Genomic DNA, 27,612 nt, shown 5'->3' on the forward strand with positions numbered 1-27,612 from the left:
TGAGAACTTTATAATTGTAGCTAATAAATTAGAAACTAAATAATGGTAAGGGCAGAAATTGTACTTAAAGTGCAGGTCTTTGTTCTCTGACAGTTTATGATGTCTGAAAAACAGAACCTAAAAAGCTATGGTGATTTGTACAGGCTTCATTTCAGACTGTAAATGGCTTGTACTACTCTGATACTTGTTTTCAAATGAGTTTACTAACTAGAGTGTTGACTGCCTGACCAAATTCCAGTGAAAGTTTTACACCAAACTATTCCTCCTCAGTCCTATTTGCTAGTAACATTTGCACTGTGATTGGCTGGTTATAACCACCCCATAGTTAAACCAGTTTCATAATTAGTACTGCCAGCAATAGTGGCAAACTGTAACTTTCTGCATAAAAAGTATTAATTGCACACCTACCATCCACACAAATAAGTTTTTCAAACTTAACATTCAGTGAAGTTAATTTTCTATACTGTGGCAAGTTTATTGAGAAATTGTTTCATAAATGGATATTCCTACTATGACTGTGAAAACATGTCAAGTGCCACTTTAGTGTCACAGACAGAAAGCACACACCTATGCAATATGGCTTACCCTATATTTATTTGTAAAAACCCAAGCATAGTTTAAAAATATATGTCAATAATACTAGTCTTGAGTTTCTAAGAAAGTTCTTTATGATTATTCCAGGTAAGTGTATAAAGAGATTAAGTGTTTTTCTTTCATCACTTGATTATTTTCTTTAAAATCAGCTATTACAGGATATTTTTTTATTTTATACATGCTGTTTTTTTAATTAAAATATAATCATTGAGAACTGAAGTTTACTAATTTTGATTTTATAAGGTTTGTAGCATTACAGAATAAACAGATTTATAAACCAGCTGTGATTAACAATGTAAAGTATTAATTATTGAACTTGAACCAGATTTTTAGGAAAACTGTTATTTCTTTTTCCCCTTTATGGTCTTAACTAATTTGAATCCTTCAAGAAGGATTCTTCCATACTATTTTTTGAGATAGAAGGTAATTGGCGGGGGGGAAGAATGCATGTATGATACTCCATAAATTCAACATTCTTTAAGAAATAAATGATTATAAATAAGCTGCATCTTCAATAGTATTAATATCCCAAGCCTTGGATTTTATATTTAATATAGCACCTAACTATTTTGGTTACTTAGTCATATGGCTCCTAGCTTATAAGGGCTAGATCTAAGATTATTCTCATGAGAAATGTTCGATTTATGCAGAATGGATTTGAGGCTGTGGAAATGGTTAATTCCTCAAATAAAAACATCAATGTCCAAACATCTACCTTTTTTCATAGGAGTAGACACTAGCAAGCTGGACAAAATAATCATAAAGTATTTGTTCCACCATGACCTGTGGTCTGTTGCTGATTGATACAAAATTCTTCATGTGTGATTCTTAATTTACCACTATAGCACAAGTATTATATCAGTGGATTATCTAAAGTAACATTTGAAAGATGGGTTCATCTGTGTTTGCTCTTTAAACTATTATTTTTTTTCCTACCCCAAGTTGGCTTTGCATCTACCAGAGTAAATTCTTCAGCTGCCTTATTAGGAGTGCTTTGAGGGTAACACCTTTTCTGCTTTTCATCTTGTTTAGTTTACTGTATTAAGTATTTGATTTCAGATTGATTGAATGTAAATAGAAATTAAATGCAAATTTGAATGAACATAAAATAGAAGTGATTTTTTTAAATTATTATTATCCTAGGATAGGAAGAAATAACTATCAGGTACACATGTGGTTTCAATAATTTTTCCCATTAACATTCCAGATGTGTTCAGATTCTCATATTTAATAAACTTTATGTGAAGAATGACAGTCATAAAACTGTTTTTGTGGAGAAATTGAAGCAATTTAAATTTATAACAAGTTTTAGTACTGATTTTATATTAGGTGTTAAACATCTGTGATTTCCAAGTTCTGTCAAATAGTAGAATTGAATTGGTTGCTTAAAAAAAAAAGTTCATGTGAAACGTTATGTGAAAGCCAGCTTCACATAAAAACAATGGAAGACTTTCCTGTGCTAACATACAACAGTTTTTCCAGCCACATTTGTCAACTACATTACCTGATGTGTATGAACAAAATAACATAGTGGACAAATCTGCTTTTAACTAATGTCTCAATATATCTACTGTAAGATGGGTGTTTTGTGTAAACCACCTCTTATTTATGAGGTAATTCTATCACACTTGCCAAGATGGTTTCTCTACAGAAGTTCTCAAACGTACTTTTTTATAAAACATAGTAGTGACTCTTGATGTTGATAAAACAGTCTTTTAGAGGATGTGATCTGAATTCACAGAATAAGTGGGGTTTGAATCCCTATTCCTGTTTTTGAGGTGAAGGAATAAAAATAAGAGAAATGCTTCTAGTTCATCAATGTTACTAGTGAATGGCAAAGCTCTCCTGTTACATTTTCCTCCTTTTAAACTGATATGTGAACTGCTTTCTTGTTTGTTAAGAAAACAAAAACAAAAAACCCCACTGTCCACCAGGGACTTCTTTTGTTATTCAGTCATATTAAGAAACAAAGCTATCCATATGGCCATAGGGTAAGTAAGTGTGGTAAGTAGGTATTGTATTAGGGCTGAAGTAACCTATGTGTTTAAGGTGTTATTCTTATGTTTTTATCAAGAAGTCAGCATATCCTTCACACCCAAATTCTAATCTCAAATTGTCTTTCTCACTTATCCCCTGCTGCATACCTAAATAACAACTATTAGCTTCACCACAAAGTTAGGAAGGTGATTTAAGGCCAAGTAAGCTTGTTTTTTAGTATTTGCAGTGGTTCTCAAAGTACGTAACATAGTTAAGTATTTTATCCTGAATAAACAGGAACAGTTGCACGTATAATCTAGCAATATTTACCTGGGGAGAAAAGTTACAGGCTAATGTTCTTTTGTCAATTTGGGTGGCCATAAGGCATGAAAAGTGGTTTAACCTGTATCTGGTTGGTCACTAGCCTTATTAATCCAGGTTGTTTTAATCTTTGTCTTATCAGCACTGCAAATTTGTTTTCTACCTCTACCTTGTAGCTTCTACTTCCCACCACTATCTTTTTCTTGTGTGCAAACTGATAGATGGTAAAAGAGAAAATGGGCAGAGGCCTTGCATCTAAATATATATAATAACCAGTCCTTTGGATTTCTGGTATAGATCCATCCCCGCTTAGAGGTTTCATAGTGAGAGAGAAAGTGCCTCATTCTCTTTCCACCACCCTGCACAAACACCTGTAGACAAACAAACCACACTCTCCAAAGCTTGTGTTGGCCTGAGTGCAAGCTTTTATCTCCCAAGTGATGGTGATTCAAGCATGAGACTCCAAAACTCTTCTGGAGAAGACTAGTTATACGGGGAAATCCTTTTTTTTTCTTTTCTTTTTTTTGGCCACGCACCATGTGGGAGCCTAGTTCCCCGACCAGAGCTCAAACCCACGTCCCCTGCATTGGAAGTGCGGAGTCTTAACCACTGGACCGCCAGGGAAGTCCCGAGGAATTCTTTTCTAAGTGTTTGAGTTGGTCTTGTTTGTCACTCTATTCAAATCATCAGTGAAGCCAGCTGTTTGTAATCCATGTGAATTATTTTAATAATCCAAGAAAGTCCATGGCACTTTCCAAAAAGCAAGATCATGAACATTAAAGCTGATGGCAGGATTGTATGTATGAAGTCCACAAAGAAAAGGAATTTAAACCATCTGTTCTCAATGACTGCTAATCACACTACAGAGAATAATACAATATTAAAATATTTCATCCTCAGTAAATTAATCTTCCTTAGAAAAATCTGATTGTACAGGTAAAATATAGCATTTAGAGCATTCATTTAAAAATACAAATTTTATGAGAAATTTTAGAATTTTTAGAATGGGAATTATAAAAGTCAATGTTAAAGAAGATTCTACTTTCAGGTAATGTGTATCTTAAAATATTATGAAAAATATTCTTTATTCCGAAAACAGTGTCAGGAAAGAATACCTGAATTCCTCTAAAACCACTAGTTCTAGTTATCCAATTGTCATTTTGGTAACATTAACAAGAAAACACATTTACAATTTAACACTGCAATTATCTGTCAAATAATTAGGATAGAATAAATGTTGCATATGCATTATGTTGAACATTACTTACATATATTTTTAAATATAGGGTTCTTTCATTTAATCTTTTGAGAAGCTGGACTACACATTTGCCTTATTATAATATTCTAAAACCATTTGGAAACATTTTCCTTAACTTCCAGCCCTGAAAATCCATTCTAATGTCCTTAGCAATAGTCACTGTAACCAAATAAAATTAGTGTTTTGTGGCCTTAATATTAAGTTTAGAACTTAATATATTTGAAGGTGTGATGAAGTGGCTCCGTCTTGCCATTTGTTTATATGGTCTGAAATCACAATTCTGCACAGCGGACATGTTTTCTCTCTGTTAAACCATAAGGTAATGCACTCTTCACAAAATATATGCTGTAAGGGAATTAAGAACTAGATTTTATAGTTGATAACATTTCAATTTTAAATTCATCACATTGCAGAGAATCATACTCTAGAGCTGAAAGGGAATTTGGAGAACACTAATCCCTTTATTTTACAAGTGAGAAAACAAAGTATAACATTCAAGAACACAGCGGTGTTCGTGGTAGAGGCACAGGTATTATTCTGACTTGTACTATCCGTTTAACCACTTTTAATAAAATACAAGCTATCCTCAGGTGATAACATTAAGATCAAGTATAATGACTAACAGCTTAATAAAGTCTTTGAGGGTTACTGAAATAAAGTATAGGAAAGGGCCTTATACAGTCCAGTAACAAATGCTGGTATTATTCTAAAAGACTAGTATTCAATTATTAAAAATAGTCTGTTTCCCAGTCACTTTGGTATCCAGTATGCCATTTGAATTTTTTTTTTCCCCTTTATACACTCCTCTACATAAAAATTATTAGAACTGGGCTTCCCTGGTGGCGCAGTGGTTGAGAGTCCGCCTGCCGATGCAGGGGACATGGGTTCGTGCCCCAGTCTGGGAAGATCCCACATGCCGCGGAGCGGCTAGGCCCGTGAGCCATGGCCGCTGAGCCTGCGCGTCTGGAGCCTGTGCTCCACAACGGGGGAGGCCACAACAGTGAGAGGCCCGCGTACCGCAAAAACAAACAAAAAAAATCATTAGAACTAAGGGGCAAGATCTAGCTAACCTACCAAACCCCTAATCACAAATAAGAAATTAGTAGTGTGTGCCCTGAATGCTACTTTCTGCTGAATAGTGTATATTTCCCTATAAGTAACATAAATGTGACGTTTGCAGATCACAGAAAAGTGCTGTACTGAGGTTTCTTAAAAATACAGTTACCTGACAGGTGAGAAGAATTGGCTTTTGAAATTCAGCTTGACAAATTGAACAAATATCATCCACATCTGAACACTGTCTCTTGCTGGCAGCCACTCCGTGACTCTATAAAGATAAGAAGTTATGTTCCTACAAATTTCTTTCTTTTCTGTTCCTTAAATACATAGATGGTACTGTATTTCTCAAATCTCCAAGGAACTAGGCATTTGAAAACTCTCCCAAAGGATATAAACATTTCAGAGCTGAACTATGTATGCAGAATGATGCCCGGATGGATCACAGCAAGGTTAACTCGCTATGTAATACATAATAGGATACTGGAAGATTGTTAGATTCATTGGATTCCCAAATAATGACAGTGCTTCAAATTCAAATGGCTTAAGAGACTAAGCGATCTGAAATATAATACAGCATTATGCAATCTATGTTCATGTACTGTGTGACCCAGTACTGCCAAATTGAGCCCACTTATTACCTATGACACTTTTCAAAAAAGTCAGTCCAGAGCTTGGCTGGCTGAATGTAACTCATGTAGAGACTACTTTAAAAATAGGTTTCTGTGCTCCACACTGGTGATTGATTCAGTAGGTCCAGACATACCAGGATGTAACCCAGGAATCTAATTCCTGAAAGCTCTCCACATGAGTTCAATGTGAAGGAGGTTTGGGGACCACTGAACAGTATCCTGCCACTAAATCTAAAAATAATTTTAATTATCGTCCTTACTTATCACAAAAGTTGGAGCATTTAGTACCACGAAAGAATGGTAAAATTTTACAGAAGAACTGTAATTGCAAAATGTCACTTGGGTAGAGTTATACTGTCAAACTGAATAATAACACAAATCTTTGAATTTCCTTTTCTTCTTAAGTCCTAAAAAAAAGTTTCTGATCTAAGATCTTAATAACTTCCTTACCAAATTCAGTAGAATTTAGTCATTAACTAGATGTGACAAAATGTTACAAATGAGATCAGCTTTCTGTAGAAATGATGTGGAAAAGGTGGCTGAGGAAAAGAAAGAACACCCAAGTTTCGGTCATGGTAATGAAAGCAAAAGCATGACTTGACTCAGCAACCTGAAGCTGTGACCTAAACTTCTTGTTATCGAGGGTTAACAAAATCAAACTAAGACTCAACGGATGAAAACATTGAAAATGAAGATTTTTTGAGATTGGTCATGTTAAAGGTTCCAGAAACAAACTGAGATACTGATGGGTGATCTTGGTGCCAGTTTCCCTTCAGTGAATGTCATTTAGCAGAGTACACTGCAGATATGTATGCTGACAAGCTTTTAAAATAGCACTCTTGTCTGGCACTTTGCAGACTCCCTTCAGGTGAAGACATCCTGATGATGATTGCCATTTTCAGGGCAACATTAAGGAACATGAGAATCCCGGGAATAAAACAGAGTGATCTGTGATAGTCTCTTTATGCTTCACAGAGAAAGAATATCAAAAGTATTTCAGCTGAAGCCTTACTAGATTAATTGCTACAGCAAAGTGGCCGATACATAATCAACTGAATAAACTCAAAAGCTGAAGTCTCAATTTTATTGTATCTTATCTAAAGAAAGAAGTCTGAATAGGATGCAGCAAAACTTAATACAGGGCTTCCCTGGTGGTGCAGTGGTTGAGAGTCCGCCTGCTGATGCAGGGGACGCGGGTTTGTGCTCTGGTCTGGGAAGATCCGCGGCTGGGCCCGCGAGCCATGGCCGCTGGGCCTGCGCGTCCGGGGCCTGTGCTCCGCAACGGGAGAGGCCACAGCAGTGAGAGGCCCACGTACCGCAAAAAAAAAAACCTTAATACATTACTGTCTTTAGGAAAGGGTGCCCTGGCCAGTTAGTTTACTCCACTTTGTTGGTATAATCCTGGTTTTTTTTAAACATATATTATTAGACTGGCATTCTTGTACATCAGATTCCCCTGAGTCCTGACCACATAATTGTGAAGTACCTAATGGACTGCAAAACTGAGAATCAAACTCTGAAACCTGGTGATCACACTTACATACTGAGAACTTCTGAGGCTACTAAATAGCAAATGAGCTGTTTATCATTTGGGCTATGATACCCTTTTTCTGCAGTTTGTTACATCAGTAGAATAACATAATAAAGTTACAGTTGACATTGGAGTCTCAATTTATTGTTAAAATTGTTTTGTTATTGTTAAATTTACTGTTATTGTCATGAACTTATTTGTGCATACAGAACTGCGTGTTGGAGAAATTTTTCCAGTAAGAAAATTTCAAGGGACATGATTTTTGGTAATGAGCTTTCTTCATACACACAGTAAATTATAGTATAAGCACTTTCACAGAAGTTGAATAGGAGTTAATGAAAATACACAAAGCTACTATTTGTGGCTTAAATAAGGGAAGAGAAACAAAAGTTCATAAGATTTTTAAGGGAATGTTTATAAACCCTTAAGAATGTCAAGTGATTTGAAAGGGCAAGAGGCAAACTCAAATATAGAAGTACTTCATCAACTATCAGGTGGTTGTCAATGTGCAAGTTAAATTATCACAGAAACAAAACCTCTATATCATCACAGCCCCAAGTGCCAAAGTACAAGAAGTTTTTCTAAAAAACCACGTAATTATGAAATCTGCATTTGTAAAACTGCTGAACTAAAACATTTTTATAATGTAGAAAGATAAAAAGTGTTTTTTCTGATTAAAAAATACTTACTGGTCGTGTAAAAAATATTCGCAAAACCTGTCTGAAAGTTCTCAGATGTCCAAAAAAGTCCAGAAGCTGAAAGAGAAAATAATTCATTTATTCAAAGAGCCTTACCTGCTAAACTCAGAGATCAAAGCTAATATCAAATACTGATATTAATTTTATGCTCATTGCATATCACAACTAATCATTTCATTCTAAATATATTTAAAGTCCAATTATGGAATATTTTACTCAATTTATCAATTTCAGCCAACTCTTAACCAAAATGAAGTACATCTGAATGCCCAGAGTTACAATTTGGTCAAGATAAATATAAACAACTAAATCAAAGGCAAGGCAATTTTATCTGGTTCACATGTCCTTAACCTATTTAACGTTTCATAAAGTGATTAAGCTGAGGGGAACAGGCATAGAGGGAACAGGACAAGATACTCCACTAGTTTGAGAATTATGTGTATGAGAGATGCTACTGTAGGGGATGGGTATGTTCTATTCTACTTGTTCCCCTCCACCTTAGATAATCCATGCTTAGAGGTCCACTCCCCCAATAAAATCTGAGAACCACTGGATTAAGATACCTATTTCCATTTCTCCATTTCTAAGTAGATATAGAATCTGCCATTACTTCAAACTAGTGATATGAAGATAAACTATAAAATATATAAAGAGAAAAGCAGTCATATGTAAAATATGTAAACAGTATTATATGAATCATTATAAATGATAAGATTTATTATGTTACCTACTTTTAGTATGAGGTAGAGTAAAGCCAGCAATATCCCAAGACTCCATCCAGTTACATTACCAAACTCCCCATAGCTTATAAGGTAACGAAACCAAACTGGTACGGGGACAAAAGTTCGGTAATACTGACATAATTCTTCTAAAACCATATACCAATAACCCTAAAAAGGAAGAAAAAAGAAAACAAATAGAGCCACCCAAGGTACTTACATGCACAATGCAAATACTTCATATTGGGCTGAGAACATCATGGGTATATGGCACAATAACACAACTATAAAATTAATCTTCATAATGATAATGGTTATGACTGACAACCTCAACTTGGTTCTTTAGATATTACAGTCACTGAGTGGTCTGTTTTCAAAGAATTTCTAAAGAGTGACTGAAAATGTTTTATGTATAATAAAACATTTTGCTGATTATAAAAATTTAAAGTTTTCATTAAATATGAAAAAACACTGAATAACTGCCTAAGTCAGTTATCAATTAACAATGCCCTGGAGGAAAACAGAAGTGTAAATATATATTTTCCCATATATGATGTGGGGACTCATTTTTAGATTATTCCAAAGCAAATATAATTGAGTTTATTGGAATAGATTAATATTTAGGTTCAAGTCTTTGACCAAACAGCTGCCAGTCTGAGATAATATAATTAAAATTAGGTTATTGAGCAAACTGAAAAATTATAGAAGGAATCATTTAAGCAAAGACTAAATAGCATTAATATGGTCTGCTAACAGCTTTCCAATAAAACATATTACCTTCTTACCTTGGATTTAAAAGGCATGATGAAAGAAGGCACCAATAAAATAAGGCATTTTAAGCCCATGAAGAGGAATTTCAGAATGAAGTCTGTAATTCCAACGATCCAAAGTACGTCCCAGAAGCTCGAATAGTCCAAAGTAGGATTAAAAAAAATTAAGCTACCAAGAGAAAAACATCAAAACTTACCAGAGCAACATAAAAAGATGTAAGTGTCGATGGGGGTTCTAAATTTACTACCAAATATTTAATTTGATGTGTAAAAATAAGAGTTTGGCAAGATGCTAGAGTTCATGTAAATAGAATGGAAGATCATTTTGCTTATTTTAAAAAAACCTTTTAGGGACTTCCCTGGTGGCGCAATGGTTAAGAATCTGCCTGCCAACGCAGGGGACACGGGTTCAAGCCTTGGTCTGGGAAGGTCCCACATGCCGCAGAGCAGTTAAGCCTGTGCACCACAACTACTGAGCCTGCGCTCTAGAGCCCGCGAGCCACAACTACTGAGCCCGTGTGCCACAACTATGGAAGCCCACATGCCTAAAGCCCATGCTCTGCAACAAGAGAAGCCACTGCCATGAGAAGCCCGCACACTGCAAGGGAAGAGCAGGCCCCACTCACCACAACTAGAGAAAGCTCACACGCAGCAATGAAGACCCAATGCAGCCAAAAATAAATTTATTAAAAAAACTTCTTAAATGTTTGAATTTCAAATCTTCCCTCCATAAAGAACGAGTCTTCCTAACTTGCCATGATTGATATCTTTCTAGCCTATAATCTAAAAAACTCACAAATACTCCGTAGCTGCCAATCTGTCTTCAACCAACTCCAGTCAGGAATCTAACCCCTCCTTTCCACTGAACTATTTTTGTCAAGATCGCCAACTCCCTCCCTCTTGCTAAATTCGAAGGTCACTTTTTCCCCCCTTCTCTCCTTGAAATACTTTCTTCCTAGACTTCTGACACCACTGTCTTCTAGCTGTTCTCATATGTGACTGATGGTTCCTTTTTTTAAAAAATTTATTTATTCATTTATTATTTTTGGCTGCATTGGGTCTTCGTTGCTGCGCGCGGGCTTTCTCTAGTTGCGGTGAGTGGGGGGCTACTCTTCGTTGCGGTGCGCGGGCTTCTCATTGCGGTGGCTTCTCTTGTGGAGCACGGGCTCTCAGCGCAAGGGCTTCAGTAGTTGTGGCACACGGGCTCAGCAGTTGTGGCTCGCGGGCTCTAGAGCACAGTCTCAGTAGTTGTGGTGCACAGGCTTAGTTGCTCTGCGGCATGTGGGATCTTCCTGGACGAGGGCTCGAACCCATGTCCCTTGCATTGGCAGGCGGATTCTTAACCACTGCGCCACCAGGGAAGCCCCTGATGGTTCCTTCTTAAGTCTCCTTTGCTGCTCCTCCTCTGGCTAATTGTGGGCATGTCCAGTCCTGGGCCCTCTCCTCTGTCTATACTTTCTTTCCCTGATTAGTCTTGTCAAGTTCCTTGGTTTTTAAATATCAACCATATGCTGATAACACCAAAATTTACAGCCCTAACCTCTACTCTGAGCTCATGACAAATATCTATAATCACTTTAACAGTTCTACATGGCCTCTCAAACTTAACATGTTCAAAACAAAATTACTGATTTTCCCTCAAAACCAGTTCCTTCCCCAGTCTTTCCCAGCCCAGTAAATGGCACCACCATCCAGCCAGTTGCTTAGACTAAAAAAACCCAGTATAACCCTTGATTCTTCCCCCTTACCTACTCACCCAATCCAATCCGAGTAGTACTGGCTACACCTACAAACTATATCCCAGATTTGTCCACATCTCTCCAACTCCACTGAAACCAGGACTTCTAATTATCTGATTAAAGCTGAAAATTCAGAACACTTCCATCTGACATGGAAACTTATCAACTACTGTCCTTTAGCAAGTCGTCTTCTAGAGACAAAGATCAAGTGTTCTTATCACACATACACACAAGAAGGTAACTAAGGAAGGTGATGGATATATTAATTAGCTTGATGTGGTAATCATTTCACAATGTATACATATATCAAAACATGTTGTAGATTTTAAATATATACAATTTTTATTTATCAAAAATGAAAAACGAAAAAAGATCACCAACAACAACCTAATGGTATTTAGTAACTACTGATTATATAAGTAAAAATTTAAGTATCAAAAATTATTTATTGAGCACTTGCTGTGAGGCAAGGCACTGGGTATAAAAATGTGAGTAAGTCACTTTAAGCTCTCAATCTTGGAAAGAGACCGATAGGTAAAAATTGAACTCTTAAAAAAAAGAAAAAAATTGAACTCTAAGTATGTGCAAGTAAGATATATGCAAAGTGCTATGGAATATACGATTACATAAAAATGTGATTGTGCACTTGGACCTCTAATTACCTGTAATAAAGTGACTGAGAATGAAAGGTGTAATATAAAAGAACAGAAGATCCTGCTAAGAATACCAGTAACCAAGCACACTGAATCTTTGAGCACCTTTCCTGAAAAATAAACAATTTTATAATTTGTTACTTTGAATTATGCCAGAATTTTAAATATCATTAAACTATTTTAATGACTAATTTATTAACTTAGAACATTTTAATAGATTAATTTATCTTAATAAAATACAGAATATTTGTTAAATTGTACATCATCACATTCTATTTTATATACCTTTAGTGAAAAAAACAAAACACATACTTAAACAGATTTTTAAAATACAAGTTTCCTCATTGTGTAACATTACCTATGTTTCAAAGCCAAATCTTCTACAGACTGACATAAAGGACCTACGTAAATAAAAACTTTACTTCTGCAGCTTCCTATTTTTGCCTTCCCAACAAAACAGACTTTTAAAAACTGCATTTATGTTACCAGGGTTTATAAATATAATTTTAAAAATTCTCAATTCAATAAGAATTTAATAAAATGTTTTTAATCTCAGTTTTATAATTGTTTTAATTACTGGTTTAATTAAAAATTTTACTAGTTTTAAACCCTGAATTAAACTTCTATGGTTTGATAGGTTCTAACTAGGACTTTTCAGGTCAAAATGTATGATCCTTTACACAGATATAACCCTTGAAAGTTGCTTGAAATTTTATAAACTAATCCTGTTTTCCCAATAATTTACATGAATAGGAATCTTTTATAATTTCTTATGGAAAAACTTCTTGGGTTTAGTTTTCTTTAAATAAGAGAAACCTAAATAAATAGTTCAATACCCATTTATTCAGTGTACGTTTTATATGACTATTTTAAATCTTACAGTACAACAGCTGAAGTTTTTAATGATGATTATATTACTTAGTATGGTCAAACTAACTTAAAACATGATAGCACTTGACAAATCAGATCAAATAGTGTGTTCTAAACCTTTTAATCCTTCTGTCTAGTTTTTCTTTATCAGGAACCCAATATACAAAGAAAATAAGGTGAATCAATTCAGTATTAGGACAGATCATTTATTCCAGGTCATTTAGATAACAACATTTAATATATCATGGATGGTACATTATATCTATTTAAATTTATCAAATAAACTATCTTATCTTTATTCCTATTTCTCTCAAAAATGAGTATATAATTCTACAGGGAGAAACATTTAATAATTTTTTAGTTGCTGGTTATACTTACTCTTAGAAAAACCTGATTTACAATGCTTTTGTTTGCATATATAAAAGTTGTAAGCAGCCCAATTCCAAGAGAAATTCCTGTTAGAAAATAAGGTCCAGTTAATTGAAAGAAAAAAAAAGAGCTAACATGACATGAATTTAAAGGAAGCATATACAATTTTAAAAACTAACAGAAAATAAGAAACTGAAATACATAGGTTAAAGTAGATTACCAATAAAGAAAGAAAATTAGCTGCATGTAGTAATGAAAGAGCTCAGTGTTTTATTATACCCTACCTGTTATATGCTGCATAACAAGTTTGACACCCAGAATCAAAATATATGGAAGACCTTTTTGCAACCACTTGAAGGGATATCGGAATTCTGAGAAGGAGCTACTACCATGATCTCCAGACTCCATCTCGGTATCATCAGGTTGCCTTGCTTCATTGTGGGAGTGACTCCGTAAGCGACTGTGTACACATCCATGGGTACAGCTGTGGACACCTGACCTTACATTTCTGGAGCTTGGATTTTCAGCACATTCTTTAGGCATGGAGTTTATCTGAATATGAACATCTCCAGAATAAAGACAGGAAGCTTCTCCTGTCAATCTTGTTTGGACACACTGGGAGGCTGAGGCATCCTCAGTGCCTGCAGCTCCTGAAGGGCTGTGCAGTTGGCTACAGTTGGCTTGCATGACCCCTGAATACTTTTTCTGTGATCCAGATTTCTTTGCTTCAGGGCTCTGTCTCCTAAAAATCAAAGCGCAGAAAATATTCTAAGTGAACAGTTAAGTACAGGCAATATATTGCTCACTAGGAATAATTTATTCACTAAAGGAGAGGCTGACAGTCACAGTACATGAATTATTTCCAGGTTATCTATTGCTTATTACTAGACTCCTCCATCTTCTCCCTTTATGCGAAGGCTCTGCTGCCCTAGGCAAACTATCCTTTAGGGATACATCTGCTACCAAAAAAGTTTAGCTTCAGATGCCTCCAGTTCTCTAATGACAGAAGGAACCGGCAAAACAGTCAAAATATGGGTGCTCAGCAGATGTTAATGAGTACTAGTACTCAATCATACTAGAACACTTAAGTACATTTACTTTGTTCAACTGGAACAGTTTCATCTCTGATGTAGATTCTACATCTAATAAGAGTGAGTTTTTTAATGTGTGGAAAGGTTAGGAAGAAAAAAGCATCAAATCTTAACTCCTCATTAAGTATCATCATGGAGAACTAATAAACATTTCATTTAGGTGACCTACAAATTTCGTTTTATGCTGAAACAGCTTTCCCAAAGCTAATAAAAAAGTTTCCAATAATTAATACCAAGAGTATTTACCTTTTCCTGTCCCCCCCAAGGATGTTACCTAAATACCTTTAAAATAGGAAGACTTGGGGAGTCACCATGTAATTGCTAAGTGACTCTTTATTCTGAATAAGGATAATTACGTAGTCTGCATATTAAAAATGCCACCTTTGAGGGGAGGAGCGTCGGGAAAGAGAACACTGGCACGGAAAGATCCCTAAATGACGAGTGTGGGTAGCCGTCGTGGATCCAGCTGACGAAACGCAGAGCCTTTCCTGCCGTTTCTGTAGGAGGAAGCTGGGGTTAACGTCAGGGCATGTTCCGTGTCATTCTCTTTCATTCCTAGGTTTGGAATTTTTTTTCTTTTTTCTTTTTTTTTTTTTTCAGTTACTGTTGGGCGGTTTGGTTTTTAGTGCCATTCACTAGAGGCTTTCACTGATGCTCCAACGCCACGACTGCTATTTATTTCCTCCAACCTCTGAAGACCGACGCTGGACGGGAGAATTTCAGCGTCTTTTTCCACAAATAAAAACAGAACCCTCCCGCTTTCCTCCAAGTACGCGCAAGAAAGGGGAGAAAAAGGGAAGAAAAGTAAACGCAACGGGCTCTTCCGGAATCTCCAGGACAGATTTTTCCTCCCACGTTCGACCTTCGAGTACCTCAGTTATTCTCCCCAGAGCCCATTTCGCCGCGGCCCCTCGCCTCCTTCGCCCGCTTCCCCCAGGCCTGACCTCTCATGACGATGAGCGCACCGAGTCCCGGGCAGCGACTGCAGAAACAGCGGGAGATGCCGTCTCGAGGCCTTCAGTCAAGGCCATCACCTTCAGAACCACCGCCAACAACTCCCGCCCAGCTCGGCGGCAGCGGCGGCGGCGCGCGCGCTCCCGGACGTCCTCACGCGCGCGCGCCCCGGCCCCGCGCGACGCGCCGAGGGACTGGCAGCGACGACGGGGCGGGGCAGAGGCCGTCTGGGGGTGTTGGCTGTGAAGAGGCGGCTGTGGCCGAGAAGCGATCGCAGGCGTCTGCGTTAAACAATAAGCGAATGTGCGTAGGTTTGTGTAACTCGCCCCAAGCCGGTTAAAGGTCTGGAAGTTTTGAGGTTAAAAATGTTTTAGCCTTCGGAACCTCCCCTCGAGGGAGGAGCGTGCTGTTGGGTGCTCACCTGGTCCTGCTCCCAGCGCGCCTGGCTTCTGGAAGCTGCCCAGCGTTTTGGTCCCGCTTGGCTCGCGTCTCCCGGGACCTGAGTTGGAGGAGCCACGTTGGCGAGGGGTCGGAGCGCCTCTGAGAGAGCTGGGCGGGGCGGGAGTGTTCTGGTGTCGGCTAGCTCAGCTGACCCAGTTGTGGCTGGACGGTGAAGTTTGAACTGAACTGGGTTTCCGTTACAATCCTAACTTTGCACTGTGAGAACAAGGCCCTGCTGAAACCTGAGGAGATAGAATCAGAGAGAAGTGGGGGACGGTTTGGGTGGTGGGAGGGGTGGAAGTAGAAGTTAGAGTTTAAAAAACTTGTCTTGTATGGGGTATAGGGGACTCTGTACTATCTTCGCTATAACTGTTAACCGAAAACTGTTCTAAAATAAAAGATTTATTAAGAAAAAGTTTAAACGAAAGAAACAAAGAACCTTGCCTCTTGGTCTCTAGCCGAAATATATTCTAAATGATACTTAATTGTATTCCATGAGTCTGCCCCATTCCCACAACCACCAATAGCCTTTCTATTTTGAACCTCAAGTTTTTTACCTTTAATTTCTAGAAATTGACGTGAAGTAAGTAACTCTTGGTGGTTAGGTCTTGAAATTAAAAATCCGTGCCACGCTTGAGGTGTGCAATCTTCCCTCACTAGAGAGGGTAAATTTTCATACATATACACACATGTCATGAGTTGAATATCTAGTGGGAAAAGTGATACTTTGTCTTTTTACTGGTCACTGATTTAAAACCATTCACAACTTTGCGCAAGTTAGTTTGCTGGTGTGTGAATTTTTAGGCTTCTTAATCATGAAATTGTTTGCACCTTATTTTCTCCTATTTCAGAGTACAACTGAATCCACTGTTTAACCTGAATTAACCACTTTGAGGTTGTACTTAAATCATATTAATTTTATTACCAAACCATTTCCCTTGGCTAGAAAGGCACTCTCCCAGTCCCCACCAACCAGTATTAGATCTGCTTCCCCTTGAGATATTGCAAGATACTTGCTTTTGTGTGTGTGTGTGTATATGTCTCCATGAGCTTCACTAATGTAAGTCTTCCCGAAAAATTAGGTTTCTGGGTCAGTGAGTCTGTCTTAGTCTGTTTGGGCTGCAGTAAGATATAGCCTGGATGGCTTATAAACAACAAATTTATTTCTCACAGTTCAGAAGCCTGGGAAGTCCAAGATCAAGGTGTCAGCAGATTTGGTGTCTGGTGAGTCCTGCGTCCTGGTTTATAGACAGTGTTGTCTCCGGCTGTGTCCTCACATGGTTGGAGGGTGGTGGAGCCCTTTGGAAACACTTTTATAAGGGCACTAATCGCCTTCATGAGGGCTCTGTCTTAATGCCTTAATCACCTACCCCCACCTGCTTATACTATCACATCGGGGGTAGAATTTCAACATATGGATTTTGTGGGGGACACAAAAATTCGGTCTGTAGCAAAGGCTGAAGCCAAGATCTGGGCTGTAATGAATTTTTCAAGGAGACTTATTTGTTTAATATTGATATATTTTATCATTCCAACTACAACATGGATATTTTTATTTTAAACTTTAAAATTTATGAGAATTTAGGAAACAGAAAAAAGAGACTCAATCTCACATAATCCAGCTACCACCACAATGAGGCATCAATATATTTTAGTACATTGATAATTTTAGTATATTTGTAAATTTAGTACATTTATGTACCTTAAATATTTTCCTGAGTTTTATGACCCAGGAATCCTTTCATGTGTTTGTTGGCCTTCTGTATATCTTCTTTGGAGAAATGTCTGTTTAGGTCTTCTGCACATTTTTGGATTGGGTTGTTTGTTTTTTTGATACTGAGCTGCATGAGCCACTTGTATAATTTGGAGATTAATTCTTTGTCAGTTGCTTTGTTTGCAAATATTTTCTCCTATTCTGAGGGTTGTCTTTTCATCTTGTTTATGGTTTCCTTTGCTGTGCAAAAGCTTTTAAGTTTCAATAGGTCCCATTTGTTTATTTTTGTTTTTATTTCCATTTCTCTAGGAGGTGGGTCAAAAAGGATCTTGCTGTGATTTATGTCATAGAGTGTTCTGCCTTTGTTTTCCTTAAGAGTTTTATAGTATCTGGCCTTACTTTTAGGTCTTTAATCCATTTTGAGTTTATTTTTGTGTATGGTTTTATGAAGTGTTGTAATTTCATTCTTTTACATGTAGCTGTCCAGTTTTCCCAGCACCACTTATTGAAGAGGCTGTCTTTTCTCCATTGTATATTCTTGCCTTCTTTGTCAAAAATAAGGTGACCATGTGTGCGTGGGTCTATCTCTGGGCATTCTATCCTGTTCCATTGATCTATATTTCTGTTTTTGTGCCAGTACCATACTGTCTTGATTACTGTAGCTTTGTAGTATAGTCTGAAGTCAGGGAGCCTGATTCCTCCAGCTCCATTTTTCTTTCTCAAGATTGCTTTGGCTATTCGAGGTCTTTTGTGTTTCCATACAAACTGTAAAATTTTTTGTTCTACTTTTGTGAAAAATGCCATTGGTAGTTTGATAAGGATTGCATTGAATCTGTAGATTGCTTTGGGTAGTATAGTCATTTTGAGAATGTTGATGCTTCCAATCCAAGAACATGGTATATCTCTCCATCTGTTTGTATCATCTTTAATTTCTTTCATCAATGTCTTATAGTTTTCTGCATACAGGTCTTTTGTCTCCTCAGGAAGGTTTCCTCATAGGTATTTCATTTTTTTTGTTGCTGGGGTAAATGCGATTGTTTCCTTAATTTCTGTTTCATATTTTTCATCATTAGTGTATAGGAATGCAAGAGATTTCTGTGCATTAATTTTGTATCCTGCTACTCTACCAAATTCATTGATTAGCTCTAGTAGTTTTCTGGTAGCATCTTTGGGATTCTCTATGTATAGTATCATGTCATCTGCAAACAGTGACAGCTTTACTTCTTTTCTGATTTGGATTCCTTTTATTTCTTTTTCTTGTCTGATTTGCTGTGGCTAAAACTTCCAAAACTATACTGAATAATAGCAGTGAGAGTGGGCAACCTTGTCTTGTTCCTGACCTTAGAGGAAATGGTCAGTTTTTCACCACTGAGAATGATGTTGGCTGTGGGTTTGTCATATATGGCCTTTATTATGTTGAGGTAGCTTCCTTCTGTGCCCACTTTGTGGAGAGTTTTTATCATAAATGGGTGTTGAATTTTGTTGAAAGCTTTTTCTACATCTATTGAAATTATCGTATGGTTTTTATCCTTCAGTTTGTTAATATGATGTATCACATTGATTGATTTGCATATATTGAAGAATCCTTGCATTCCTGGAGTAAACCCCACTTGATCATGGTGTATGATACTATTAATGTGCTGTTGGATTCTGTTTGCTAGTATTTTGTTGAGCATTTTTGCTCTATGTTCATCAGTGAGATTGGCCTGTAGTTTTCATTCTTTGTGACATCTTTGTCTGGTTTGGTATCAGGGTAATGGTGGCCTCGTAGAATGAGTTTGGGAGCATTCCTCCCTCTGCTATATTTTGGAAGAGTTTGAGAAGGATAGGTGTTAGCTATTCTGTAAATGTTTGACAGAATTTGCCTTTGAAGCTATCTGGCCCTGGGCTTTTGTTTGTTTGAAGATTTTATTTTATTTATTTATTTTTTTTGCGGTACGCAAGCCTCTCACTGTTGTGGCCTCTCCCGTTGCGGAGCACAGGCTCTGGACGCGCAGGCTCAGCGGCCATGGCTCACGGGCCCAGCCGCTCTGTGGCATGTGGGATCTTCCCGGACCTGGGCATGAACCCGTGTCCCCTGCATTGGCAGGCGGACTCTCAACCACTGCACCACCAGGGAAGCCCCTGTTTGAAGATTTTTAATCACAGTTTCAATTTCATTGCTCGTGATTGGTCTGTTCATATTTTCTATTTCTTCCTTTTCAGTCTCAGAAGGTTGTGCTTTTCTATGAATTTGTCCATTTCTTCCACGTTGTCCATTTTATTGGAATATAGTTGCTTGTAGTAATGTCTCATGATCCTTTGTATTTCTGCAGTGTCTGTTATTCTCCCTTTTCATTTCTAATTCTGTTGATTTGAGTCTTCTCCCTTTTTTTCTTGATGAGTCTGGCTAATGGTTTATCAATTTTCGTTATCTTCTCAAAGGACCAGCTTTTAGTTTTATTGATCTTTGATATTGTTTCCTTCATTTCTTTTTCATTTATTTCTGATCTGATCTTTATTATTTCTTTCCTTCTGCTAACTTTGGCTTTTTTTTGTTCTTCTTTCTCTAATTGCTTTAGGTGTAAGGTTAGGTTGTTTATTTGAGATGTTTCTTGTTTCTTGAAGTAGCTTTGTCTCACTATAAACTTCCCTCTTAGAACTGCTTTTGCTGCATCTTATAGATTTTGGATAGTTGTTTCCATTTTCATTTATCCCCAGGTGTTTTTTGATTATCTATTTGATTTCTTCAGTGACTCATTGGTTGTTTAGTAGCATGTTGTTTAGATTCCACTTGGTTTTTTTTGTTTTTTTGCAGTTTTTTTCTTGTCGTTGATTTATAGTCTCATTCCATGTGGTTGGAAAACATGCTTGATATTATTTCAATCTTCTTAAATTTATTGAGACTTGTTTTGTGACTTCGCATGTGATCTATCGTGGAGAATGTTTCATGTGCAGTTGAAAATAATGTGTATTCTGCTGTTTTGGATGAAATGTCCTCTATATATCTATTAATACCTATATTAATGGCATTAATAGATATATTAATATCTATATTGATCTTGGTCTGATATGTCATTTACGGCCAGAGCTTCCTTATTGATTTTCTGTCTGGATGATCTGTCCATTGATGTAAGTGGGGTGTTAAAGTCCCATACTGTTATTGTCAATTTCTCCCTTTACATTTGTTAGTATTTGCTTTATGTTTTTAGGTGTTCCTATGTTGGATGCATATATATTTACAATTGTTATATCTTCTTGTTTCCCTTTACCATTATGTAATGTCCATCTTTGTCTCTACCTCAAAACAATCTTTGTTTTAAAGTCCATTCTGTCTGATATAAGTATTGCTACCCCAGCTTTATTTTCGTTTCCATTTGCATGGAATACCTTTTGCCATTCCCTTTCAGTCTGTGTGTGTCTTCAAATCCGAGTGAGTCTCTTGTAGGCAGCATATATATGGTTCTTTTAAAAAAAAATCCATTTACCCACTCTGTATCTTTTGGGTTTTTTTTTTTTCTGATATGTGGTTTTCATTTTCATTTAGTTCAGAATATCTTCTTTTTTTTTTTTTAACATCTTTATTGGAGTATAAGTGCTTTACAATGGTGTGCTAGTTTCTGCTTTATAACAAAGTGAATCAGCTATACATATACATATATCCCCATATCTCTTCCCTCTTGTGTCTCCCTCCCTCCCACCCTCCCTATCCCACTCCTCTAGGTGGTCATAAAGCACGGAGCTAATCTCCCTGTGCAATGCAGCTGCTTCCCACTAGCTATCTATTTTACAGTTGGTAGCGTATATATGTCTAAGCTTCACTTTTTTTTTTTTTTAACATCTTTATTGGGGTATAATTGCTTTACAATGGTGTGTTAGTTTCTGCTTTATAACAAAGTGAATCAGTTATACATATACATATGTTCCCATATGTCTTCCCTCTGGCGTCTCCCTCCCTCCCACTCTCCCTATCCCACCCCTCCAGGCTGTCACAAAGCACCGAGCTAATATCCCTGTGCCATGCGGCTGCTTCCCACTAGCTATCTACCTTACTACGTTTGTTAGTGTGTATATGTCCATGACTCTCTCTTGCCCTGTCAAAGCTCATCCTTCCCCCTCCCCATATCCTCAAGTCCGTTCTCCAGTAGGTCTGCGTCTTTATTCCTGTCTTACCCCTAGGTTCTTCATGACATTTTTTTTTTCTTAAATTCCATATATATGTGTTAGCATACGGTATTTGTCTTTTTCTTTCTGACTTACTTCACTCTGTATGACAGACTCTAGGTCTATCCATCTCATTACAAATAGCTCAATTTCGTTTCTTTTTAAGGCTGAGTAATATTCCATTGTATATATGTGCCACATCTTCTTTATTCATTCATCCGATGATGGGCACTTAGGTTGTTTCCATCTCCGGGCTATTGTAAATAGAGCTGCAATGAACATTTTGGTACATGACTCTTTTTGAATTTTGGTTTTCTCAGGGTATATGCCCAGTAGTGGGATTGCTGGGTCATATGGTAATTCTATTTGTAGTTTTTTAAGGAACCTCCATACTGTTCTCCATAGTGGCTGAACCAATTCACATTCCCACCAGCAGTGCAAGAGTGTTCCCTTTTCTCCACACCCTCTCCAGCATTTATTGTTTCTAGATTTTTTGATGATGGCCGTTCTGACTGGTGTGAGATGATATCTCATTATCTTTTGGTTTTTAAAAAAATATTTATTTATTTGGCTGCATCGGGTCTTAGTTGAGGCACACAGGATCTTCGTTGCAGTGCATGGGCTCTTCATTGCAGCGCGCATGCTTCTCTCTAGTTATGGCACATGGGCTCAGTAGTTGCGGCATGTGGGCTCTCTAGTTGTGGCACACAGGCTCTGGAGCATGTGGGCTCAGTGGTTGTGGCGCTTACCCACTCTGTATCTTTAGATTGGAGCATTTAGTCTGTTTATATTTAAAGTAATTATTAATAGGTATGTACTTATTGACATTTTGTTAATTGTTTTGGTGTTGTTTTTGTAGTTCTTTTTTGTTCCTTTCTTCTTTTGCTCTCTGCCCTTGTGATGTGGTGATTATCTTTAGTGTTACGTTTGGGTTCCTTTTCTTTTTTGTGTGTATACCTATTATAGATTTTTTGTTTGTGGTTACCATGAGTTTTATATATGTAACTCTTCCCCCCATATATATACACACACACACACATATGAGAATATTTTACGTTAATGATGTCTTAAGTTCAAACACATTCTAACAGTTCACTACTTTTACCCCTTCCTCATGTTTAATGTTTTTGACATCATATCAACATCTTTTTGTTTTGTGTATCCCTTAACTATTTATTGTAGATAAAGAGGATTTTACTACTTTTGTCTTTTAACCTTCCTAGTAGTTTTATAAGTGGTTGATCTACCTTTTCTGTGTGTTTGCCTTTACCAGTGAGTTTTTTTGTTTCACAATTTTAAAGTTTCTAACTGTGGCCTTTCCTTTTCTGCTTAGAGAAGTCCCTTTAATATTTCTTGTATGGCCAGTTTAGTGGTGCTGAACTCTTTTAGCTTTGCTTGTCTGTAAAACTCTTTATCTTTCCTTCAAGTCTGAATGATGACCTTGCTGGGTAGAATATTCTTGGTTGTAGTGTTTTTTTTCTTTGCTGAGTAGAGTACTCCTGGTTGTAGTTTTTTTCCTTTCATCACTTTGAATATAATATGCCACTCCCTTGTGGCCTGCAATGTTTCTGCTGAAAAGTCAGATTTTCCTTGTATATAACTATTTACTTCTGTCTTGCTGCTTTTAAGATTCTTTCTTTATCTTTAATTTTTGCTATTTTAATTATAATGTATCTTGGTGTGGACCTCTTGGGTTCATCTTTTTGGGCCTCTCTGTACTTCCTGGACCTGGATGTCTGTTTCCTTTCCCAGGTTAGGGATGTTTTCAGCTATTATTTCTTCAAAAAAGTTCTCTGCCTCTTTCTGTCTTTCTTCTCCTTCTGGGACCCCTATAATGCAAATGTTAGTACACTTGATCAGAGGTCTCTTAAACTATCATCAATTTTTAAAATTCTTTCTTCTTTTCTCTGTTCAGCTTGGGTGATTTCCACTACTCTGTCTTCCAGATCACTGATCCATTTCTCCTTATTATCTAACCTACTCTTGATTCCTTCTGGTGTAATTTTTATTTCAATTATTGTATTCCTCAGCTTGTTTGGTTGTTCTTTATATTTTCTAACTCTGTTGAAATTCTCATTGTGTTCATCCATTCTTCTCTGAAGTTTGGTGAGCATCTTTATAATCATTACCTTTAACTCTTTATCTAGTCGATTGCTTATCTTCATTTCACTCAGTTTTTCTGGGGTTTTATCTTGTTTCTTCATTTGGAACATATTCTTCTGTCTCTTCATTTTGCCCAATTCTCTGTTCATTTCTACATGTTAGGTAGGTTGGTTATATTTCCTGATCTTTAAAAAGTGGCTTTATGTAAGAGACGTACTATGGGACCCAGCAGCATGCTCTCCTTGGTCACCAGAGTTACATGCTCTAGCAGTGCTCCTTTAGTGGGTTGTGTGCGCCCTCCTCTTATGGTGGGGCTGACTGCTGTAAGCGTGCTAGTAGGCAGGGCTCCCTCCCCAGTTGGCTATGAGGTCATCCCTTGTGCTGTGGCTTCAAGGCCTGCTGGAAGGTGAGGTAGGCTTCCAGTGTGGTTAACTGTGTAGCCTGGGGAGGTGCAGGGCTGGTACTGGCCTGCTGGAGGATGGGGCCAGGTCCCTGTGCAGCTGTTTGCACAGCCTGGGGGCTTCAGGGCTGGTGCTAGCCGCTGGTGGGTGGGGCTGGGCCCCTGGCTCTAAATAGGCTGGAGGGAGGATTCCAAAATGGCGCTTGCCAGCATAGTGTTATCGTGGTAGGAGGAGCTCCCAAAAATGTGTTGCCACTGTCTCCAGCCCTAGGGTGAGTCCCAGTTGCCTCCTGCCTCTCTGGTAGGCTCTTCAAGATCAGAAAGTAGGTGTGACCCAGGCTTTTTTCAAACTACTGCCTCTGTACTGGGACTCAGAGTGTGCGAGATTTTGCATGTGCCCTTTAAAGGCAAAATCTCTGTTTCCTATAGCCCTGTGGCTCTCCTGAACATAAGCTCTCCTGGTTTTCAAAGCTAGATGTTGTGCAGGCTTGCCTTCCCAGTGCAGAGCCCCTGGGCTGGGGAGCCTGCTGTGGGGCTCAGACCCCTCACTCCTTAGTGAGTACCTCTACAATTGTAGTACTCTACCCAGTTGTGGGTCACTAACCCCCAGGGTGTGAGTCCTGACTATACTGCATCTCTGCCCCTCCTACTCATCTCATTGTGTTTCCTTCTTTATGTCTTTAGTTGTGAGGATCTTTTTTGCTAGTCTTCAGGTTGTTCTCATAGATAGTTGTTATGTAAGTAGTTGTAATTTTGGTGTGTCTGTGGGAGGAGGTAAGTTCAGATTTCTCCTACTTCAGCCTCTTGGCCACCTCTTATATCAATCTCATTCTTGTTCATCCTAAGATTCCTTCTTAACACAAAATTCCAAGCATTAACTATAATTCAGTTGAAGTTGGCCATGTTTCCTAAAATGAATGCTTTTAGGAAAAATGTCATAGAGCAATCTGGTTGTAGAACTTGTGTATACGGAGGCAATTTTTGTCTCTCTCCCAAAATAAAAATATCTTTTGGGAATTGTTCCAAGGAAATTAGTTGTATGAAGTTGATTATCTTTATAACGTTAAAAAGTATGTTTTCTTTGGCTTTTTTAAAGCTAAAAGTCCAAAGTATCAAAGTAGATACATTCCTTATATAAAAATTTATTTCCATCATGTAGCTCACTCTTTTACCTCCAGGAAAATAAAGATACGGATTTTTAAATTTTTTATTTATTTAAAAAAAATTAATTAATTAATTTATTTATTTTTGGCTGTGTTGGGTCTTCGTTTCTGTGCGAGGGCTTTCTCTAGTTGTGGCAAGCAGGGGCCACTCTTCATCGCGGTGCACGGGCCTCTCACTGTCGCGGCCTCTCTTGTTGTGGAGCACAGACTCCAGACGCGCAGGCTCAGTAGTTGTGGCTCACGGGCCCAGTTGCTCCGCAGCATGGGGGATCTTCCTAGACCAGGGCTCAAACCCGTATCCCCTGCATTGGCAGGCAGATTCTCAACCACTGCGCCACCAGGGAAGACCAGATATGGATTTATTAACCTATTTTCAATTTTTTTTTTTTTTGCAATGTCACAACTTCTGTTTGTGGTACCTGTGCTTTGTCTTGAAAATACCTTCTCACTCTGCTCCAACAGTGGGTGGCTAGGGGATAGCATAAAATAGAAGACATCCCTCCCTATTGCACATGGACCCTATATATAGGGTCCCCTGGCTAAGGCTGGGGGGACTCTTGGTACATTCTCAGATCCCTGTTCAGGAGGGGGATGGGTGGCTAGGGTAGCATTACGCATGAGAGCAGGACCTCCAGGGCAGCCAGCCACTCTGGTCCTGTGCTTCCTGGTCCTTTGTGGCTTTCTGGTCCCACCTCTAGACCCAGTCTTCCCTTAGTGACATCCCCAATGCATCTCTCTCTTTTTTTTTTTTTTTTTTTTTTTTTTTTTTGCTGTACGCAGGCCTCTCACTGTTGTGGCCTCTCCCATTGCGGAGCACAGGCTCCGGACGCAGCGCAGGCTCAGCGGCCATGGCTCAGGGGCCCAGCCGCTCCGCAGCATGTGGGATCTTCCCGGACCGGGGCACGAACCTGTGTCCCCTGCATCGGCAGGTGGACTCTCAACTACTGCGCCACCAGGGAAGCCCTCCAATGCATCTTTTTAAATGTATTTATACTTGATCCTAAAGTAATGTGGTTTAGATGGAAAAATTATTTGGATTTATCAAACCTAGAGAGTTTTGTCACAGATCAAAGAAGGTTCAAAACCAGAAATTAGTTACCTTCTAAAGTAGAAGAACTTTACAGTAAACTTTAGATGCATCATATGTCCAAAGGAAGCTCTTCGTGTTTTATAAAGGACAGTTCGGAATAGAAGATAGGAAGGGTCTATTGGTTTGTTTAATGTTTTCATTGCTCTTGATGTGTACCTAGAGTAATTATCAAAAACATCATCTGGGGGCTTCCCTGGTGGCGCAGTGATTGAGAGTCCGCCTGCCGATGCAGCGGACACGGGTTCGTGCCCCGGTCCGGGAGGATACCACGTGCTGCGGAGCGGCTGGGCCCGTGAGCCATGGCCGCTGAGCCTGCGCGTCCGGAGCCTGTGCTCCGCAATGGGAGAGGCCACAACAGTGAGAGGCCTGCGTACCGCAAAAAAAAAAAAACAAAAACATCATTTGTAGTGCCAGACTCCCTGAATTCAGCTTGGAGAAGTTGCTTACCCTTGCTTTTTCTTTGTTACCTCATTGTAATGAGCTATTGTAAGGAATTTTTATTTATTAATTTACATAATTGTGAGCATTATACACTTACATATATGCATGTATGTCCGCATACATAATACACACTCTCATGTATAGCACTTTAGTCTAAGAAAATGGTAAGCACTGTACATCTTATTTATTTATCATTACAGATTAAACTTAATACCATTCCTTAAATGTTTACCAGTTTCAGATCTTTTCTCATGGAAGAGTATTAAAATTTATGTAAATGTTTATATATCATAATTACATATTTTTTCTTTTTGTAAATAGGTTTCTTGAAAATCTGTTTGATCAAGAAAAGAAACTCAATTTGTTCAGATCCAGAAAGAATAGATCAATTTGAAATATTCTTCATAAAATGGCTATAAAAGGCAGCAGTGCTAAGAAACACGAATTTATGAATATAGCCACATGCTTTTTTTCCTTTCAGTTTGATTTAAATTTAGTATCTTCCAACAATGGAAAATGATTTACAATAAAGAGATGAACTGGAAGGAATAGGAAAATGGAAACAAGATGTCATTTCTTTTTACTATCCAACAGATTTACCATCTGTTTTAAAATGATGTTTGAAAGAAAAAAATGGTGTTTGACCATCCACAGTAAATGAAACAAAATGCTTTTTAAAAAATAAAGTAAAATAATGTAACACTTTAAACTGTTTTTACTACCAAACTCTCCTTTCCCTGTGAACACATTCATCTTACTGAGCAAAGGTTTATTTAAGCTACACTTACATCTATGTTGTTTTTAGCTCATTTCCTTTTTAAAAAAGCAATTGGTGAGTTTATTTCCCAGCTTAGCTGTTATAATAATATATGAAAGGCATTTCTG

At 37.8% G+C, this 27,612-nt stretch overlaps 2 protein-coding genes across 6 annotated transcripts in view; one reads left to right on the forward strand and one right to left on the reverse strand.

The window, feature by feature from the left end:
• RNFT1 (ring finger protein, transmembrane 1) overlaps nt 1–15,380 on the reverse strand; it is a 34,871-nt gene extending 19,491 nt beyond the window's left edge. The window contains exons 1-10 of one of the 5 annotated variants that reach the window (XM_022552744.3): nt 15,223–15,379; nt 14,660–14,775; nt 13,472–13,929; nt 13,197–13,273; nt 11,958–12,058; nt 9,572–9,725; nt 8,799–8,957; nt 8,059–8,124; nt 5,376–5,477; nt 3,595–4,495 (exon numbers count right to left, since the gene is read on the reverse strand). In XM_022552744.3, the coding sequence (XP_022408452.1) occupies nt 4,361–4,495; nt 5,376–5,477; nt 8,059–8,124; nt 8,799–8,957; nt 9,572–9,725; nt 11,958–12,058; nt 13,197–13,273; nt 13,472–13,874 (1,197 nt within the window). In that variant the 5' untranslated portion in view covers nt 13,875–13,929; nt 14,660–14,775; nt 15,223–15,379 and the 3' untranslated portion in view covers nt 3,595–4,360. Of the gene's footprint in view, nt 1–3,594; nt 4,496–5,375; nt 5,478–8,058; nt 8,125–8,798; nt 8,958–9,571; nt 9,726–11,957; nt 12,059–13,196; nt 13,274–13,471; nt 13,930–14,659; nt 15,118–15,150 lie in introns of those variants that run through there. The other 4 variants (XM_022552743.3, XM_089900956.1, XM_089900955.1 and 1 more) reach the window with 4 other exon arrangements.
• LOC111163763 (uncharacterized) lies at nt 84–25,943 on the forward strand. Its single transcript, XM_022552749.3, has 2 exons — nt 84–15,535; nt 16,847–25,943. Exons 1-2 carry the CDS (start codon nt 15,228–15,230, stop codon nt 16,899–16,901), a joined length of 363 nt encoding a protein of 120 aa, XP_022408457.2. The 5' UTR covers nt 84–15,227; the 3' UTR covers nt 16,902–25,943.
• Nucleotides 25,944–27,612: the final 1,669 nt, after the last annotated feature.

The sequence above is a fragment of the Delphinapterus leucas genome, chromosome 19, assembly GCF_059928025.1.
Source record: "Delphinapterus leucas isolate spDelLeu-1000000601 "Yukka" chromosome 19, BTC_Dleu_Yukka2, whole genome shotgun sequence".
NCBI classification, from domain to species: Eukaryota; Metazoa; Chordata; class Mammalia; order Artiodactyla; family Monodontidae; genus Delphinapterus; species Delphinapterus leucas.

What these genes read in the sequence shown, in the direction of transcription:
- LOC111163763 (XM_022552749.3), top strand. Translation starts at nt 15,228, where the DNA reads ATGACGATGAGCGCACCGAGTCCCGGGCAGCGACTGCAGAAACAGCGG. An exon ending in GCGTTAAACAATAAGCGAAT is followed by an intron (nt 15,536 to 16,846) that starts GTGCGTAGGTTT and finishes TATTTCTCACAG; the next exon opens with TTCAGAAGCCTGGGAAGTCC.